This window comes from Oncorhynchus masou, chromosome 3, assembly GCF_036934945.1.
Source record: "Oncorhynchus masou masou isolate Uvic2021 chromosome 3, UVic_Omas_1.1, whole genome shotgun sequence".
In the NCBI taxonomy this organism is placed as follows: domain Eukaryota; kingdom Metazoa; phylum Chordata; class Actinopteri; order Salmoniformes; family Salmonidae; genus Oncorhynchus; species Oncorhynchus masou.
Window position 1 is genome coordinate 29,387,016 of NC_088214.1, and position 19,998 is coordinate 29,407,013.

The 19,998-nt window shown below is 41.3% G+C and overlaps 1 protein-coding gene across 5 annotated transcripts in view; it reads right to left on the reverse strand.

Moving 5' to 3' along the window:
• LOC135514189 (astrotactin-1-like) overlaps positions 1-19,998 on the reverse strand; it is a 278,864-nt gene that overhangs the window by 33,059 nt on the left and 225,807 nt on the right. For 4 of the 5 annotated variants that reach the window (XM_064937505.1, XM_064937488.1, XM_064937496.1 and 1 more), the window contains exon 20: positions 813-948. In XM_064937505.1, coding sequence (XP_064793577.1) covers positions 813-948 — 136 coding nt within the window. Of the gene's footprint in view, positions 1-812; positions 949-8,637; positions 8,789-19,998 lie in introns of those variants that run through there. The other variant, XM_064937514.1, reaches the window with a different exon arrangement.

The following is a 19,998-nucleotide window of genomic DNA, read 5'->3' on the forward strand; positions in this document are numbered from 1 at the left end:
ATTCCCTCCCAAACCAAAAGGAGAAACCAATATTTTCTCTGGTAGGCACAACCTACCTGGCACCCCTATAAATAATAACCTCAAGTCAAAACCGTTACATAGTGCACATTTTGTCAAGGACAAGTTCTTCTCTGTCATGTTTGTCTGTGCACCTAATCTCTTGATCTCATGATTCTTGTTTCTGCTATTAGCATTAAGTGCTACGTTGACGCACTTTCAAGCTGTTCCAAAGTATGAGCTACTTCCCCAACTGTCTGAACCATATTTAAAACACTTGTCTTTAAGTAGTACATGCACATGACAGAGGAGTGATTCCAGGCTCTCCCCTTCACAAACTGGTTGTTGTTCCCTTCATGTAGACTGTTTCCATTGGATAACACCTACATGACTTACACATCCATGGAACATCCAGGGAAGTTGGCTTAGGCCAAGGACAGTGCTTCCCTCAGCGCAATAGACGGCAGAGTTGTAATACAGTATAAAAGTTATAGGAAATATGCTTACCCAGTTTCTGTCTTTACTCTCAGAAGATTTGCTAGCTAGTTTGACATGATCCAGTAACCCATCTTCATATTCTGCAATTCCTCAAATTTCACATTTTACTTTTTAACTTTTTTGTTGTGGTCTTTTTCCAAAATATCTTACATTCAAGTCACTGCTTGCTAAATCAAGCTTGAAGGAGGAAAGCAATGCATTTACAAGTTAGTTATGTACTGTATATTTGACATTATTTGAGTGGTGATAATGATGATAAAGTATTTTCCTTTTGTAACACAAGAGAAACACCCATTGCTAATGGTACAGTAACTTACATGTAAGTGGTGTCTGGCTCCAGGCAGCGAATGATCATGCTGACAGAGGAGGTCAGGAGGTCAGGGATATCTCCAAGCATCACACACGGAGACTTGGCCCCAGACAGGATATCATCCACAAAGCTCAACATTGTCTCTGTATGGGAGGAAAACCCATTCATCAAATAATCACTGACATCAAGAGAGGAAATGTCCACCAACAAACATCACAAATATTAATTCATTGCAACAGATACCATATTTGAGTAGACCTTCAAATAACCAGCCAGAAATGGACATTGAGATGCTTTAACCCACATGAATCAATTATTCTAAGCCATAGGCTAATATCTAAGGCTTTTACATTCCATTTGGGGCACATTAGGAACATGTACAGTATGTGTACCGTCAGCCACCAACATAAGGTTTTCACAGATCTTAGCTCAACTATATGCCATGCTTGTTCTAATTAAGGAGAGGCAGGAAATGTGTTTTACCAGCTGGTTTGCATGCACCAAAGGGCATTTGATATGGGGCTATGCATTTTAGCTCACTGGGAAAGACATTCTATCAAGTGGTCACTCTGTATGTCCTCTCTGAATCCTGCTCAACCCGTTATGGGTCACAAACTGGTACAAACATTGGGTTAGGTGCCAGTGAAAACGTCACAGAGAAAAAAGACTGTACCAGCTCTCACTGAGAAATATTTATCTTGCACAGAGGAACGTGTTTTTAAAAACAAAAAGATTCAAATTAAAAGTGACATTGTGAAATATTGAAGTTCACCATACTGGGACTTATTGCTTGATTGATCATTTCCCATGCCTTCTCACACTCCTCTCTCGTTTGGATGGTCCATGTGGTGAATCCAGACGTAATTGGGGACCCGATATGAAAAACTCTCAGCCATCTTCAGCACCTGTCCGATCCATTAACAATTGGAGTGAAATATATTGGCTAGAGGGACCAAGTCTGCAAAACTGACTGTAAAACCTCAGAAGGTGAGTCAACCCATAATTCACTTCAAACTTTTTGGCACAGTGATTTCTCCCAGCAATCAAAGAATCCTAATGTAAACAACCACAACTGAATGACAAGCACTTAACGTTTGTCCTTAAAGGAAAAGCTGTCTCAAACATCATGGTTCTTTAAACGAGTCAATTTTAAAAGTAGAATTGGCAAGATACAGTACTATAATGCACAATGTACTGTAGGAGTGTATTATATTTATATATAATCTACAGTACCAGTCAAAAGTTTGGACACACCTACTCATTCCAGTTTGTTGTTTTTTTAACTATTTTCTACATTGTAAAATAATAGTGAAGACATCAAAACTATGAAATAACAGAAATGGAATCATGTAGTAACCATTTTTTTTTAAACATAAAAATATATTTTATATTTGAGATTCTTCAAAGTAGCCACCTTTTGCCTTGATGAAAGCTTTGCAAACTCTTGGCATTCTCTCAACCAGATTCATGATATAGTCACCTGGAATGCATTTCATTTTACTGGTGTGCCTTGTTAAAAGTTAATTTGTGACTCACCACCTGGATTCGGTCTTATGTAGCAAAATTTGAAATTGTGTTTTTCACATTATATAAAAGTAGACATTCAGAGCTACAAAATGGTTAATCATACATTGCATTTGAGGAGCAATAGGAAAGTAATTCTGCTTTGAAATTTGATGAACTTGTAAACTCACTTTTGAGAAAATTGCCTTTGAATGTTTTGCTATCTAGTGAAGAGCATTTCTTTATCTACACCCATTCAGCATCGTTCACACCCCCACCTTAAGCTTTAGCCCCACTCATAACGTTTCGCTCTGGCCGATGATTTGTTTACCTTTGGATAACATGAAAACAGCCTTTCATTATGCTTTTTTTGCAGATGTTTACAGACTCCGGGCATATTCAACGGGTGTTGTACACACGTCACGTAACGTTAGCAAACCAGCCAGCCAGCCAACACTAGCTAGTTAAATAATAAAAAGTACCAAAAATGCCAAAGTGCTGGGAGCTAACCAACAATTTCCAATGTTTGCTAGCTAACATTAGGCTCTAACTAGAACAGCACAAGGCTCTGGGAGACGAATAATAACATCAGCAAGGGATCCAGCCAGCTAACATTAGCTAGCTAGCTAACAGTACACTTTAGCTTCAGACATATAGCTTGCTAGCTAGGTAAACAATGTACTTAGCTAAGTAAACAAAGTGCAAGTTCACACACACGTCACAAAGCATTAGCTAACAAGCCAGACAGCTAATGTTAGCTAGTCAAACAACAATGAACAGTGCCAACAATGCCACAGTGCTGGGAGCTAACCAACCATGTTTAATGTTAGTGAGCTAACATTAGGCTCTAAATAGAACAGCAAACGGCGCTGGGAATAATATCAGCTAGCCAGCCAGCCAGCTAGCGTTAGCTTGAAATGAAACCACTTTCTGTCAAAATTAGAAACATTTTCAGATATTACAAGTTAACGTTAGCTAGCTAACGCTAGACTATCTTACCTGTATACATCATCGTGCATGGACGCGTCTCCCTGTCAGGAATGCCATGCCACGGTTGCCCTTAATTTGAAGATGAAATCCGGAGACACTTGTTTACTCCATCTCCATCATACTCTAATTCCACTGATTCCACAACAACAATAAAAAAAATGTTTAAAGCAGCGTTCGACAGGATTACCAACACAGACTGACAAGCTTCTATGGCAGACCAATCTGAACTCCTCTCTCGGCATGTCCAGCCCACTCATTATCTCAGCCAATCATGGCTAGTGAGAAGGTTGCTAACTTTTTCTGTGGCTTAACCTGTTGTGTGTGGGGGGCAGTATTTTGATGTTTGGATGAAAAATGTACCCAAATGAAACTGCCTATTTCTCAGGCCCAGAATCTAGAATATGCATATAATTGACAGCTTAGGATAGAAAACACTCTAAAGTTTCCAAAACTGTCAAAATATTGTCTGTGAGTATAACAGAACTGATGTTACAGGCGAAAGCCTGAGAAAAATCCAATCCGGAAGTGACTCATCTTTTGAAAGCCCTGCGTTCCGATGCGTCCCTAATGAGCTGTGAGTGTCCTATCAACCAGCTTACGCTTTCTACGTATTCCCCAAGGTGTCTACAGCATTGTGACGTAGTTTTACGCATTTATGTTGAAGAATACCTGTAGGCGGCTTCATTGCGCAAATGGTCACCTGATGCTCCCAGAGAAATTCTCGCGTAAAATACAGAGGTAGCCATTATTCCAATCGCTTCTACTGAGAAACCAATTGTCCCGGTTGATATATTATCGAATAGATATTTGAAAAACACCTTGAGGATTGATTATAAACAACGTTTGCCATGTTTCTGTCGATATTATGGAGCTAATTTGGAATATTTTTCGGCGTTATCGTGACCGCAATTTCCGGTCGATTTCTTAGCCAAACGTGAAGAACAAAAGGAGCTATTTCGCCGACAAAAATAATATTTTGCGAAAAAATGAACTTTGCCTATCTACCTGGGAGTCTCGTGAGTGAAAACATCAAAGGTAAACGATTTAATTTGATTGCTTTTCTGATTTTCGTGACAAGGTTGCCTGCTGCTAGCAAGGCATAATGCTATGCTAGGCTATCGATAAACTTACACAAATGCTTGTCTAGCTTTGGCTGTAAAGCATATTTTGACAATCTGAGATGACAGGGTGATTAACAAAAGGCTAAGCTGTGTTCCAATATATTTGACTTGTGATTTTCATGAATAGGAATATTTTCTAAGAAGATTTATGTCTGTTGCGTTATGCTAATTAGTGTCAGATGATGACAACGGTCCCGTTCACGGGATGGGGTGTCACTAGAGGTAAAATATTTTTAGTAATTTAATTTGAATTTGGCGCTCTGTAATTCAGCGGTGGTTGACGAAAATTATCCCGCTAACGGGATGAGTGCATCAAGAAGTTAACCAACGTGGCTCGTAATTTAACAATTTTATCGTATTTCCAGATGAAAGTTCAGATGTTTAAGAAGGCATTTCTGCCAAACGCATTTTGATAAATATATATATTTTTTACATTCACATGGAGCTCCTGTTAAGTCGTGACATGCGACATACACCTAGTTTCTTGAATCGGGTCACATTTGTGGAATTTATTTCCTTCTTAATGCGCTTGAGGCAATCAGTTTTGAAGTGACAAGGTAGGGGTGGTATACAGAAGATAGCATTATTTGGTAAAAGACCATGTCCATATTATGGCAAGAACAGCTCAAATCAACAAAGAAAAACCACAGTCCATCATTACTTGAAGACTTAAAGGCCAGTCAATCCGGACAATTTCAAGAACATTGAACATTTCTTCAAATGCAGTCGCAAAAACCATCGAGCACTATGACGAAACTGGCTCTTCTGAGGACTGCTACAGGAAAGGAAGATGCATAAGTACCTCTGCTGCAGAGGATAAGTTCATTAGAGTTCCCAGCCTCAGAAATTGCAGCCCAAATAAATGCTTCAGAGTTCAAGTAACAGACACATCTCAACATCAACTGTTCAGAGGAGACTGCGCGAATCAGGCCTTCATTATCAAATTGCTACAATGAAAACACAATTAAAGGACACCAATAATAATAAGAGACTTGCTTGGGCCAAGAAACACGTGCAATGGACATTAGACTGGTGGAAATCTGTCCTTTGATGTGATGAGTCAAAATGAGAGATTTGGTTCCAACCGCCGTGTCTTTATAAGTAGGTGAACGGATGATCTCTGCATGTGTGGTTCCCACTGTGAAGCATGGAGGAGGAGCTGTAATGGTGTGGGGGTGCTTTGCTGGTGAACCTGTCTGTGATTTATTTAGAATTCAAGGCACACTTAACCAGCATGGCTATCACAGCATTCTGCAGCGATAACCCATCCCACCTGGTTTGCTCTTATTCCCACTATCATTTGTTTTTCAACTGGACTATGCCCCAACACACCTCCAGGCGGTGTAAGGGCTATTTGACCAAGCAGGTGAGTGAGGGAGTGCTGCATCAGATGACCTGGCCTCCACAATCACCTGACCTCAACCCAATTGAGATGGTTTGGGATGAGTTGGACCACAGAGTGACGGTAAAAGCAGCCAACAAATGCTCAGCATATGTGGGAACTTCTTCAAGACTGGAAAAGAATTCCAGGTGAAGCTGGTTGAGAGAATGCCAAGAGTGTGCAAAGCTGTCATCAGGTGGATACTTTGAAAAATCTCAAATATATTTTGATTTGTTTGACACTTTTTTGGTTACTACATGATTCCTTGTGATATTTAATGGTTTTGATGTCTTCACTATTATTGTACAATGTTGAAAATAGTAAAAATAAAGAAAAACCCATGAATGAGTAGGTGTGTCCAAACTTTTGACTGGTACTGTATATACACTACCGTTCAAAGGTATGGGGTCACTTAGAAATGTCCTTTGTTTGTCCATTAAAATAACATCAAATTGATCAGAAATACATTGTAGACATTGTTAATATTGTAGCTGGAAACAGAGATGGACAGGGGCCTGTAAAGACCAATGCCGGAGATGAGAAGCAGGTACGGGGAGTTGAACATTTAATGCAGAAAAGACAGGTATAGGACAGGAACACCATCAGCACATGGGTATACGAAGACATACAAACATTAAAGCAGAAGTAGGGAACAGAGCGGGGAACCAGACATGTATATTATGTTAGCAAAGCTGAAAACTGTGTCCGGATTAAAGAAGCAATAAAACTGGCCTGCTTTAGACTAGTTGAGTACCTGGAGCATCAGCATTTGTGGGCTGGATTACAGGATCAAAATGGCCAGAAACAAATAACTTTCTTCTGAAACTCGTCAGTCTATTCTTGTTCTGAGAAATGAAGGCTATTCCACGCGGGAAATTGGCAAGAAACTGAAGATCTCATACTACTCCCTTCACAGAACAGAGCAAATTGTCTCTAACCACAATAGAGAGAGGAGTGCGAGGCCCCGCTGCACAACTGAGCAAGAGAACAAGTACATTAGTGTCAAGTTTGAGTCCATATAACTTATTATGCAACTTAATTTTTATTAAATTAATTTGTAAACATTTACAAAAACATGAATCCACTTTTGACATTACGGGGTATTGTGTGTAGGCCAGTGACAGAAACATCTCAATTTAATACATTTTATATTTAGGCTGTAACACAACCAAATGTGGAAAAAGTCAAGGGGTGTGAAAACATTCTGAAGGCACTGTAAGAAGCTGACACATCCACACTAATTTGATATTGCTTTCCGTAGTCAAGCACAAACTGAATTCCATGGGCCTGTCTGATCCAAGGACCGAGTTTCCCAAACTCGGCCCTGGGTGCACATTTAGGTTTTTGTCCTAGCACTACACTGCCGATTCAAATAATCAAAGCTTGATGAGGAGTTTGATACTTGAATCAGCTGTGTAGTGCTAGGGCAAAAACCAAAACGTGCACCCAGAACCCCAGGAACGATTTTTGGAAACCCTGTGTTAGGCTATAGCACACATTCAACCTCCAGGAAAGAACAATACAATAAGCCTACAACAGATGTGTCGTGCCGTGGGGTAAAAATCAATGAATGCGCAACGGTCATTGCCAAAGAACAGGCAGAACCTAATCCGAAATTCTATATATTATCGAAAAGAAGAGGTTCTAAGGTACACAACCCTGAAAAAACTGTCTTTCAACACTCAAATTGAGCACATGAAACCTGTTTCAAATTATCACTGAGAAGTAGGCTAACTGTTCCAGACATGAGATCATCTCACTTCGCACACGAGAGCATCACTTCGCACGGGCAATTTTTTAAATTTCAATTGTTATATTTCATTATATTCTTACAATAAAATAGATTTGACTTTACTGTGATAAGGGCACAGCAATATAAGAGTGCCTTGTATTCTATAACAAACAAGGATATGCCACTGCATAACCATAATCACAGTAAAATAGGCTATATTAAACTCAGAATAGGCTATTCTATTCATTCGAAAATACTGTTTTTAATTTCCTAATGTGGCTTTATTAGACTGTTTTAAACATACAAAAGGCATCATTGGTTGCTTCTTGTATAGGCCTACTTTATGTCCTGTTCTACTAAATAGGCTACACATCTGGCCAAGTAGCCTATTTTCTCGATTTCAAGTCCTTCTCAATTGGCCGACGAGACAATAAAGGCAATATTGTTCTATTTCTTAGTAATTCTTAGTATTTTCTTAGCAATGACAAAGCTCTGAGCACAGGCGATTGACAGTTTATTCTCTGATTTGTTATCACAGATGGAAGTGCATTTTAGCAATGTTTCATGTCTGTTTAAAAAAAGATATAGTTCATTTTTTGGTACATATCAATTAATTGAGGAACTCAAAAACAAAAGAAAATGAACTTTTCATTGAGCAGTGTGCAGTACAAGGGAGCTGATGGGCAGGCAAGGGTTGTTGAGTAACGGACTGGACCAATCATCGACAGCGGTGCATGACCTGTCTTTTATTTAATTCGGTGGCAGGTTAATTCTCAGATTTGTTGAAATTTAAGACATGTTTTTATGCATTTTAAAAATGAATTAATTTTGTTTTTGGTAGGCTAGGCTACTCTATAATTCAATGAAATAATGGTACATTGAAAAGGGGGACCCTCAAGAGGCCCCTGAGCTGTAGGACTGTGTCAGTGTTGATATCCACGGCTAACTCAGAATACATTGTGCAAAAAGAGAGGACATGGTGACAGACACAGCTGTACAGTACATAGATTATTAAAATAAGCAAAACAAGCTTAGACGAATTCTAGGTTTTAATTAATCATAGTATACACTGAACAAAAATATAAATGCAACATGCAACAATTTCAAAGATTTACTGAGTTACAGATTTCACTCTTCAATGGTTGTGCAAAGCTGCTGGATATTGTCTGGAACTGGAACACGCTGTCGTACACGTTGATCCCAAACATGGGATCGTTGATCCCAAGCATCCCAAACATGCTCAATGGGTGACGTGTCTAGACATGCAGGCCATGGAAAAAAACGGGAACATTTTCAGCTTCCAGGAATAACGTGGCATTATTATGCTGAAACGTGAGGTGATGGGGGAAGATGAATGACAGACACAACAATTCAAATATCCATCAATAAAATGCAATTGTGTTTTTTTGTCCATAGCTTGTTGCCCATACCATATCCCCACCGCCACCATGGAGCACTCTGTTCCCAACATTGACATCAGCAAACCGCTTGCCCACACAACGTCAGTTGAAACCAGGATTCATCTGTGAAGAGCACACCTCTCCAGCATGCCAGAGGCCATCAAAAGTAAGCATTTTCCCACTGAAGTTGTTTACAACGTCAAACTGTAGTAAGGTCAAGATCCTGGTGAGGAAGACGAGCATGCAGATGAGCTTCCCTGAGACTGTTTCTGACAGTTTGTGCAGAAATGTTTTGATCGTGCAAGCCCACTGTTTCATCTGGGTGGCTCATCTCAGACCATCCTGCAAGTGAAGCAGCTGGATGTGGAGGCCCTGGGCTGGCATGGTTACATGGTCTGCGGTTGTGAGGCCGGTTGGACGTACTACCAAATCCTCTAAAATGACGTTGGTGGCGGCTTATGGTAGCGAAATGAATATTCAATGCTCTGGCAACAGCTCAAGTGAACATTCCTGCAGCCAACATGTAGATGTCCAAAGTCTGTTAGGACATCTACTTTGTGCATGACACAAGTAATTCTTCCAAAAATGGATTGCATACAGATTATTTCACTTATAATTCACTGAATCACAATTCCAGTGGGTTAGAAGTTTACATACACTGTGCATTGACTGTGCATTTAAACGGCGTGGAAAATTCCAGAAAATGATTTTAATGGCTTTAGAAGCTTCTGATAGGCTAATTGACATCATTTGAGTCAATTGGAGGTGTACCTGTGGATGTATTTCAAGGCCTACCTTTAAACTCAGTGCCTCTTTTCTTGACATCATGGGAAAATCAAAAGAAATCAGCCAAGACCTCAAAAACAATTGTAGACCTCCACAAGTCTGGTTCATCCTTGGGAGCAACTTCCAAATGATACCTGAAGGTACCACGTTCATCTGTACAAATAATAGTATGCAAGTATAAACACCATGGAATCACGCAGCCATCATACCGCTCAGGAAGGAGATGCGTACTTTGGTGCAAGAAGTGCAAATCAATCCCAGAACAACAGCAAATGACCTTGTGAAGATGCTGGAGGAAACAGGTACAAAAGTACCTAAATCCACAGTAAAACGAGTCCTATATCGACATAACCTGAAAGGCCACTCAGCAAGGAAGAAACCACTGCTCCAAAACTGCCATAAAAAAAGCCAGACTACGGTTTGCACCTGCACAGGGGGACAAAGATGATAGTTTTTGGAGAAATGTCCCCTGGTCTGATGAAACAAAAATATAACTGTTTTGCCATGACAATCGTTATGTTTGGTGGAAAAAGGGGGAGGCTTGCAAGCCGAAGAACACCATCCCAACCGTGAAGCACGTGGGTGGCAGCATCATGTTTTGTGGGTGCTTTGCTGCAGGAGGAACTAGTGCACTTCACAAAATAGATGGCATCATGAGGCGGGACAATTATTATGGATATATTGAAGCAACATCTCAAGTCATCAGTCAGGAAGTTAAAGCTTGGTCGCAAATGGGTCTTCCAAATGGACAATGACCCCAAGCATACTTCCAAAGTTGGGGAAAAATGGCTTAAGGACAACAAAGTCAAGGTACTGACCTCAATCCTATAGAACATTTGTGGGCAGAACTGAAAAAGCATGTGCGAGCAAGGAGGCCTACAAACCTGATTCAGTTACACCAGTTCTGTCCGGAGGAATGGGCCAAAATTCACCCAACTTATTGTGGGAAGCTTGTGGAAGGCTACCTGAAACGTTTGACCCAAGTTAAACAATTTAAAGGCAATGCTACCAAATGCTAATTGAATGTATGTAAACTTCTGACCCACTGGGAATGTGATGAAAGAAATAATAGCTGAAATAAATCATTCTACTATTATTCTGACATTTCACATTGTTAAAATAAAGTGGTGATCCTAACTAACCTAAGACAGGGAATTTTTACAATGATTAAATGTCAGGTGCTACTTTCCCCAGTTTCCGTGTTTTGGTTTTGTATGTGTGTTTCAGGATGGGTTACTGAAATTCCCCCCAAGCAGCTGATTGGTCGGCCACGTCAATTATTGGAGAATTGACCCCCTCGTCAGGATACAGCTGTATCCTATTAGACCCCTTTTCCAGCTATTTTAGCCAGTGTTCTGTTGCTCAGAAGAGAGCCGAGGGTGATAGTCTGTGTTGGTTGTTTCTTAGAAAGAGCTTATTGTTATATCCTGTATTGCTTGTGGCTCAGAGAGAGCTTCTTGTATGTCCTGTGTTGCTTGTTGCGCAGGTTGTTGCCAGTATTTGTAGCCGCTCCTACTAAAGTGTGTCAATGACAAAATGACTGTTTTTGATTATAGAAAGTGTTTGTATTATTCTGTTTCATTTGTTCCCAGGGGGGAGGGGGAAGGCACCTAGGGAGTGCTTAGGCAAAAGGCCTGCGGGCATACATAACCCATAGTATTTACTGTCTATACACACTAGGTAAGACCTGGGTGGACCACCCCCTGTATTTTTGCTAGTGCACCAGGTGGTGCTAAGATAGATAGGTAGGTAGGTAGGTAGGTAGGTAGGTAGGTAGGTAGGTAGGAAGGAGAGGGGGCTTAATATTTACTTTCTTTGCTTCTGTCCAGACCCTTTCCCCCAAAATTACCATGTGACGGAATAAATTCCCTGTAAACGGTACCCATATCTGCCTTTGTCATCCTTGCTCGCACCTACAATTCCATACCTCTTTCACTCCACGAGTTGTTGAGTTGTAGCAGGGTGTTGCGTTCCCTCTCCCTAGAGGCTTACGTAACATCAGGAATTATGAAAAACTGAGTTTAAATGTATTTGGCTATGTAAACTTCCGACTTCAACTGTATCTTGGCAAAGACGAAACATTTTAGAGAAATGTTTTTTGTACATTTGGAACATTTCTGGGATAACTTATTTCAGTTTATGAAACATGGGATCAACACTTTACATGTTGTATTTATATACATGTGTATATATATACATTTTGCCATGTTTTATAGCGTTAAATAAGGTTTATTTGGTACATCCTTGTTGTCATTGGTAGGCCCTGGGTCAGTTGCACCCTTAGCCCCACAGCAGCCCTACTTCTGAGTGCAACGCATGAATAGATTGATGAAGAAGCATCACGAGAGAGGGAGTTTACTTAGGCACATTAGATATCAGTATTATGGTCCTGGAGAATTTTAAATGTTTTCACTTCTGTAGTCACATTTAATCTCCAACTCCAGGTCTCAATCATCACATTAACATAAAAAATATTCTGTTAAGGTGCAGATTCTGAACTTGACACTGTCTGCAATTCTTTGATGAAAGTGAGTGATTTTAAAGGGAATGACAGAGTGAAAAACCTTAAACCTGTCACACACAGACACTCTTTTGTTCAATAAACAGGAAAGAAATGTAACCTGAAAATGATCTGATCCATTGCATAAATTCCCATAACCAAAACAACTGCTAGGTACCAGCAGATTTGGCAGCTCCGTAAAGACTCAACAAACAACATCTGGATCTTGTTGTCTACTTTGACGAACAGAAGGCAAGAGATGGACAACAGTTTCTAAAGCATTGCTTCTTGGCACTTCCCAGTGAAAAATGATTAACCGACTTGTTCTCCAACAGAACGTATTGTCTTTTTCAGAGCAATAGAGGAAATAAAGCCCTATTTGAAGTGGGGTAGGAGGGGGTGTAATTTTTTTAAAGTGAAGTTTCTTGGAGAGAGGGAGGAAGAACACTTCAATCTGCGTATACTTTCTCAGAAAAAAGCCTTTGATAAGAACACTGCCTCTGCCATTTACGTCATAGAACCACTTGCGATTTATACTGCATTACTTTCAATTATGGCCTTAGAGATGGGATAAATCATCTGTTCTTGAAATCGGGCAAAAGGGCAAATTTCAATATGGAATCGAAGCTGATAGCACTTGAACTTGTGTGTTCCAAAGCTGAATCTGAGATTTGCCAAACCCCAAATACGATGTCCAAAAAGCATTCAAAATGGCAATTTACACTGTTGGATCGCATTACAAAGATGAAACTCAGTTGATTTCTGATTAATGACAATGTATTAATCCTACATTTTGGGATGCATAACATAATGCATAATGTTTTTAGGGTCCCACTTTCTGTAAAAGTGATTTTTGGTTGAGGAGAGAAAAAACATTTCATGAAGCTCATGAGCTCGGTAGTGATTATTATTCGCTATGCTCTTCTGCACTCAGCGGTCCCGTTCTGTAAACTTGTGTGGCCTACCACATCGCGGCTGAGCCGTTGTTGCTCCTAGACATTTCCACTTCACAATAACAGCACTTACAGTTGACTGGAGCAGCTCTAGCAGGGCAGACATTTTACGAACTGACTTTGGAAAGATGACATCCTATGACGGTGCCACGTTAAGTCACTGAGCTCTTCTACTGCCAATGTTGGTCTTTGGAGATTTCATGGCTGTGTGCTCTATTTTATACAACAGGTGTGTTTGAAATAGCCAAATCCACTCATTTGAAGGGGTATCCACATACGTTTGTGTAGTGTCTGCTTATGATAATCCTTTCAATCCAGTTCTAAGTTAGAGATAATTGTCTTTCCCATAGCTCCAAAATTCCTGCCATGCATAGAGCCTCACTACACCACACTAGCATTAATTATGTTTCTGAGTGGCTGCAACAGCAGTCCGTACCATTTTCTAATGGTCTCCCCACATGTTAGGATGGTGGGCCTGACATCTGTGTGTTTTTTTCATGACTTTTGTTTGCATGTAACACATGGTTGTTTGATGGTGCGGTCCAACTCCCCCTCTGCTGTGGGGACGCCCTCGTCTCTTGGCTCTCCTAATATCCCTTCTGGACCACAGACTTTCAACTTCATTTGTAAAGTAAATATTTGTCTGGGAATCGAGTGTGGTGTTGCCACTTGTCAGAGCTCAGCTTGAAAGTGATTATGAGCTCAAGGGTTGTTTTTGTGGCATTGCTATGTTTGACATCTCTCGCCTCATCAACGTTTGTTGTTTGTTGTGATTACCATTTTGCAGTAAACTAGACCATCATGACTAAACTTAAATAGACAAAATCAGATGTGTTACATCTGGTCTGGAGCCACAACATGGGTGGCAATAATGGACGGTAGTGGAGAGTTTCATTGAACCAAGCAGTCTTCAATTTTGCTAAATTATAGGCTTGTACAATTCACCATGTAAAGCTTATTGGAAAGGGCATTCACAGTCTGAGGACATGAGTTTTCCTGTCTTGAGTCTGGGATTAAAGCCACTGTTTACATATTGTAAATTGATATAAAGGTGGCAGTAACCCCGGGTAACGTTCCAGATGTGGCTGAGGCTTCGAGCCACATGGGCATATGCCATCTGGGCCACACTTGAAGGATAGGAAACACAAAATCACTAGACTGGACTTTATAGGAAGGCGAGTTCCTTCCACGCTGTACAGCCAAAGCCAGACGCACTTCATTTTCACAAGATTAATGTATACATTAGATCCATGACCATATGTCATAACACTGTGTGCTTCAATAAAGACCTTAGCCCCTTGAACTCTGTCTGAGTTTGACCCTACCCAGATGCGGGGCCAGTTTCTATACTACTCACAGCTGGACTTTTGCTCTCTGGGTATGTGTGGGTCTATGAAGCCACCTAGAGACTGTGCCAGCTTCCGTGATGGACCTGCCCTGGCACCTGACCTTGCCCAACAGATGAGGTGAGCTCATCGGCCGCCAAAGCGCTCGGTGGACACATTCATCCCTTTCAGGAGCTCTCCTTGCTCTATTGTCCTACCAGGGAGGAAGTGTGGCACATGGGTGTGAGTAATCTGTTTACGGATTGGATGTCATGTCCCACTGACCCCTGAATAAACCCTGTCGTTATTGGGTGATCTCAGGGAGTTTGGCCCGTGTGTGATGACTAAAAGCAGACTGTCGATTTAGTCAACTTAAACATCTGGGAGAGGGCTATGATGTCATGTTGTGTGCCTGAATCCCATTATGCGTAAGATTAGCACACAATCAGCCCCTGTCCAGAGGGTCAGACAACAATCACTAGCTATGATATATTATACAGTCTGTATCTAGCTACAATATAGGGTCATGTAATTCAAGGCGAAGGGAAGCACGAAAGTGACCAGTACAATGTGAGGAACACCCCATTGCTTTGTGTAAATGAAGGAAAAGGTTGTCCAAGTTCTCTTTTGAAAAAAGGAAAAAAATCCCCCATATGTTTCTTGAGTCTCTACAAAATGAGGGATAAAAGATTGTGTAGTCATATTTTTGACATTCCATGGAATCTGTTCCGATCATTCCAGTAAACACTACATAGAAGCTGTTTTGAATCACATTCAAATCCAGGCCTAACAGAGATGAAGGGTTTAAGTCCACAAGACCAAAAAAAAAAAAAAAAGAAGTCTTCCCTTCCAGTAAGTCTTAGCCCTTGCAATAGCACCTCATCGATCACTTTTTCACAGTCCCACATTTGGACTTGATATAATATGTTATTTTGGTTGTAATCGGCCACAATATTTAGATGTCGGGATTTGGGATGAGCAGTATAGCCTGAAGAGAGGGGAAGCCATGAAGGACCTATAAATAAACTGGAGAGGGAAAGTCAATATCCCCTTTGGATATGGATGAATGACTCTAAAGACTGAGGGCCATATAGCGCAATCAGCGTTATGTGAAATGTCAATAACCCTTGTTGAAATGTATCACTGTGTGGCACTGTATCAACTGGATAACTTGGGATATGTAACAGGTGCAAAACACATCACATTATTCATCATCAATCTAAAACAGAAAAATGTTTTGATCTATAAAAAACACGCCAATCTGTATATCTCGGTTGATTTTTATTCTGGTTGGTGGTGCAAAGTAATCAATGTCACTTTCAATTAATACTGAATTAAACCTGTTCACATCAAGACAGGTTAGATGACATTATGTTGGAACCAAAATATATTATGGACTTGTATTCAAGTTCAATACTTCATTATGCAAATAGACCTATAGAGATGGTTATTTAATCCCGTGCAACATAAGGGTTTTCGCCAAACAAAAGGCATACGTTAGAAGTGTAGCTATAAGATTAAATCCTATTACGTTATGGACAGGGTTCTACATAGAACACAAAAGGGTTCTACCTCGAACCAAAATAGGTTCTTCAAAGGGTTCCCTATGGGGACAGCCGAAGAAACATTTAAGGTTCTCAATAACACCTGTAAAACAGAGAGCACATTTCCAGAGGGAAGAGGCCCAGAGAGTTTTAGTAGGTTCATCTGAAGGTTATTTACCACATGATTTTGGGGGTTTAATCTGACAGGTGACTGAGTGCTTAAATCAGAACCACTCGTTATGACAATGTTTCTTTCAAATCAAATTTTATTGGTCACATACACATGGTTAGCAGATGTTATTGCGAGTGGAGCAAAATGCTTCTAGAGCCGACAATGCAGCAGTATCTAACAACAAAACCTAATATCTAACAAATTCCACAGCAAAACCTAATACACACAATCTAGTAAAGGAATGGGATAAGAATATATAAGTATAAAATATATGGATGAGCAGTGACAGAGCAGCTGAGATGCAATAGATTGTGAAGGATACAGTATTTACATATGAGTAATGAGAGATATGTAAACATTCTTAAAGTCACATTATTATTAAAGTGACTAGTGTTCCATTTATCAAGTTGGTAGGTAGGCAGCTGCCTCTGTGCTAATGGTGGCTATTTTACAATCTGATGGCCTTGAAATAGAAGCTGTTTTTCAATCTCTGTCCCAGCTTTGATGCACCTTTACTGACCTCGCCTTCTGGATGGAAGTGGGGTGAACAGGCAGTGCCTTGGGTGGTTATTGTCCTTGATTATCTTTTTTGCCTTCCTGTGACATCGGGTGCTGTAGATGTCCTGGAGGGCATATAGTTTGCCCCGGTGATGCGTTGGGCAGACCGCACCACCCTCTGGAACGCCTTGCCGTTGTGAGAAGGTGCAGTTGCCATACCAAGCAGTGATAAAACCTGACAGGATACTCTCAATTGTGCATCTTTAAAAGTTAGTGAGGGTTTTTGGTGACAAGCCACATTTTTTCAGCCTCCCGAGGTTGAAGAGGTGCTGTTGCGCCTTCTTCACCACAGTCTGTATGCGTGAACCATTTCAGTTTGTCGGTGATATGTACACCGAGGAACTTAACCTCTCACTCAATGGAGAAGGTGGAAAGTTTTATCTTCCTGACACCCACATTCCGAGGGCCCTCACTTCTTCCCTCGTCGTTGTTGGTAATCAAACCTACTACTGTTGTGTCGTCTGCAAACTTGACAGAGTTGGAGGTGTGCATAGCCACGCAATCGTGGGTGAACAGGGAGTACAGGAGAGGAATGAGAACGCACCCTTGTGGGGCCACAGTGTTGAGGATCAGTGGAGTGGAGATGTTGTTTCCTACCTTCACCACCTGTGGGCGGCCCGTTAGGAAGTCTAGGACCCAGTTGCACAGGGCGGGGTCGAGACCCAGGGTCTCAAGCTTAATGACGAGTTTGGAGGGTACTATGGTGTTAAATGCTGAGCTGCAGTCAATGAACAGCATTCTTACATAGGTATTCCTCTTGTCCAGATGGGATAGCGCAGTCTGCAGTGTGATGGCAATTGCATCGTCTGTGGACCTATTGGGGCGGTAAGCAAATTGAAGTGGGTCTAGGGTGACAGGTAGGGTGGAGGTGATATGATCCTTGACTAGTCTCTCAAAGCACTTCAAGATGACAGAAGTGAGTGCTACGGGGCGATAGTCATTTAGTTCAGTTACCTTAGCTTTCTTGGGATCAGGAACAATGGTGGTCATGTTGAAGCATGTAGGGACAGCATACTGGGATAAGGACTGATTAAATATGTGCAGAAACCCACCAGCTAGCTGGTCTGCGCCTGCTCTGAGTATGTGGCTAGGGATGCCGTCTGTTAACACGTTTGACTTTTTTACTCACGTTGGCCATGGAGAAGGAGAGGCCACAGCCCTTGGTAGCGAGCCTCGTCGGTGGCACTGTATGGTCGTCAGGGTGTGCAAAGAAGTTGTTTAATTTGTCTGGAAGCAAGAATCTGATGTCCACGACAGGGCTGGTTTTATTTTTGTAATCCGTGATTTCTTTAGACCCTGCCACATACATCTCGTTTTTGAGCTGTTGAATGGTGACTCCACTTTGTCTCCATACTGACACTTTGCTTGTTTGATTGCCTTACGGAGGGAGTAACTACACGGTTTGTATTCATTCACATTTCCAGTCGCCTTGCCATGATTAAATGCGGTGGTAGTGATTTCAGTTTTGCGCGAATGCTGCCATCATTCCACGGTTTCTGGTTAGGGAAGGTTCTAATAGTCACAGTGGGTACAACATCTTCTATACACTTCCTTATAAACTTGCTTAACGAGTCAGCGTATACATCAATGTTCTTATCTAAGGCTACCCGGAACATATCCCAGTCCACATGATCAAAACAATCTTGAATCGTGGAATCCGATTGGTCAGACCAGCGTTGGGTAGACCTAGGTCAGATTTGCCAAAAGGAGGGCGGGGGAGGGCCTTGTATGCATCGTGAAAGTTAGAGTAGCAATGGTCGAGCGTGTTACTCGCTCGAGTACAGCAATCAATATGCTGATAGAATTTAGGTAGCCTAGATCTCAAATTAGCTTTGTTAAAATCCCCAGCCACAATAAATGCATCCTCAGGATATATGGTTTCCAGTTTGCATAAAGTCCAGTGAAGTTCCTTGATGGCTGTCTTGGTATCCTCTTGCGGGGGGATATACACGGCTGTAACGATAACCGAGGAGAGTTCTCTTGGGAGATAATACGGTCGGCATTTCATTGTGAGGAATTCTAGGTCAGGTGAAGAAAAGGACTTGAGTTCCTGTTTGTTACAATTACACCATGAATCGTTAATCATGAAACATACACCCCCGCCCTTCTTCTTACCAAAGAGATGTTTACTCCAGTTGGTGCGATGCACTGAAAATCCCATTGGTTGTATGGACTCCGACAGCATGTCCCCAGCTAGCTATGTTTCCGTGAAACAGAGTATGTTACAATCCCGGATATCTCTGGAAAGCAACTCTTGCCCTGATTTCGTCGACTTTGTTAACTAGGGACTGGACATTAGCGAGTAATACACTCGGAAGCGGTGGGTGGTGTGCGTGCATCTAAAGCCTCATTTAGAAGACCGCTCCGTCACCCTCTCCTCCGGCGGCGTTGTTTTGGGCCAGCCTCTGGAATCAGTTCAAATGCCCTTGGAGGTGCAGACAAAGGATACGCTTTGGGAAAGTCGTTTTCCTGGTCGTAGTGCTGGTAAATTGACGTCTCTCTGATGTCCAATAGTTCTTCCCGGTTGTATGTAATAAAAGTTCTGGGCTAACAAAATAAGAAATACATTTCAAAAAATCTACTGCACAGTTTCGTAAGGACTAGAAGCGAAGCTGCCATCTCTATCGGCGCCATCTTGATGACCAGATATCTTTCCTCTGCTCCTAGGTGGTCCGAGATCTGCAGCCTACTGTCTGCATAGCTCCATTCCACCACCTATATTAGACATTCGGCAGGGTAGCCTAGTGGTTAGAGCGTTGGACTAGTAACCAGAAGGTTGCCAGTTCAAATCCCCGAGCTGACAAGGTACATAACTGTCGTTCTGCCCCTGAACAGGCAGTTAACCCACTGTTCCTAGGTTGTCATTGAAAATAAGAATTTGTTCTTAACTGACTTGCCTCGTTAAATAAAGGTTAAAAAAATTCAAGGTGTGTGCTTTGAAGCAATCAATCCACTAATCATTCCATAAAGATTTAAAAACACTTATAGTTTTGAGCCATGTGTATTTTATGGGCCATTTTCAGTATGTTAGCCTAATCAGTTTCATCGGTCAATAATTTTTTGTCATCATATGTTTGCCAGAAAAGCAACCTATTTCAAGCTTAAAATTGGATGCTATAAGTGAATCCAGGGCGGGCTGAAGGGCCATTGCTCGGGAAACAAGCTGAGGCTGCACAGGACTCCCCAGCTAACCTGTTGGTGAAAACAACCAGTCCATGATGGTAATTA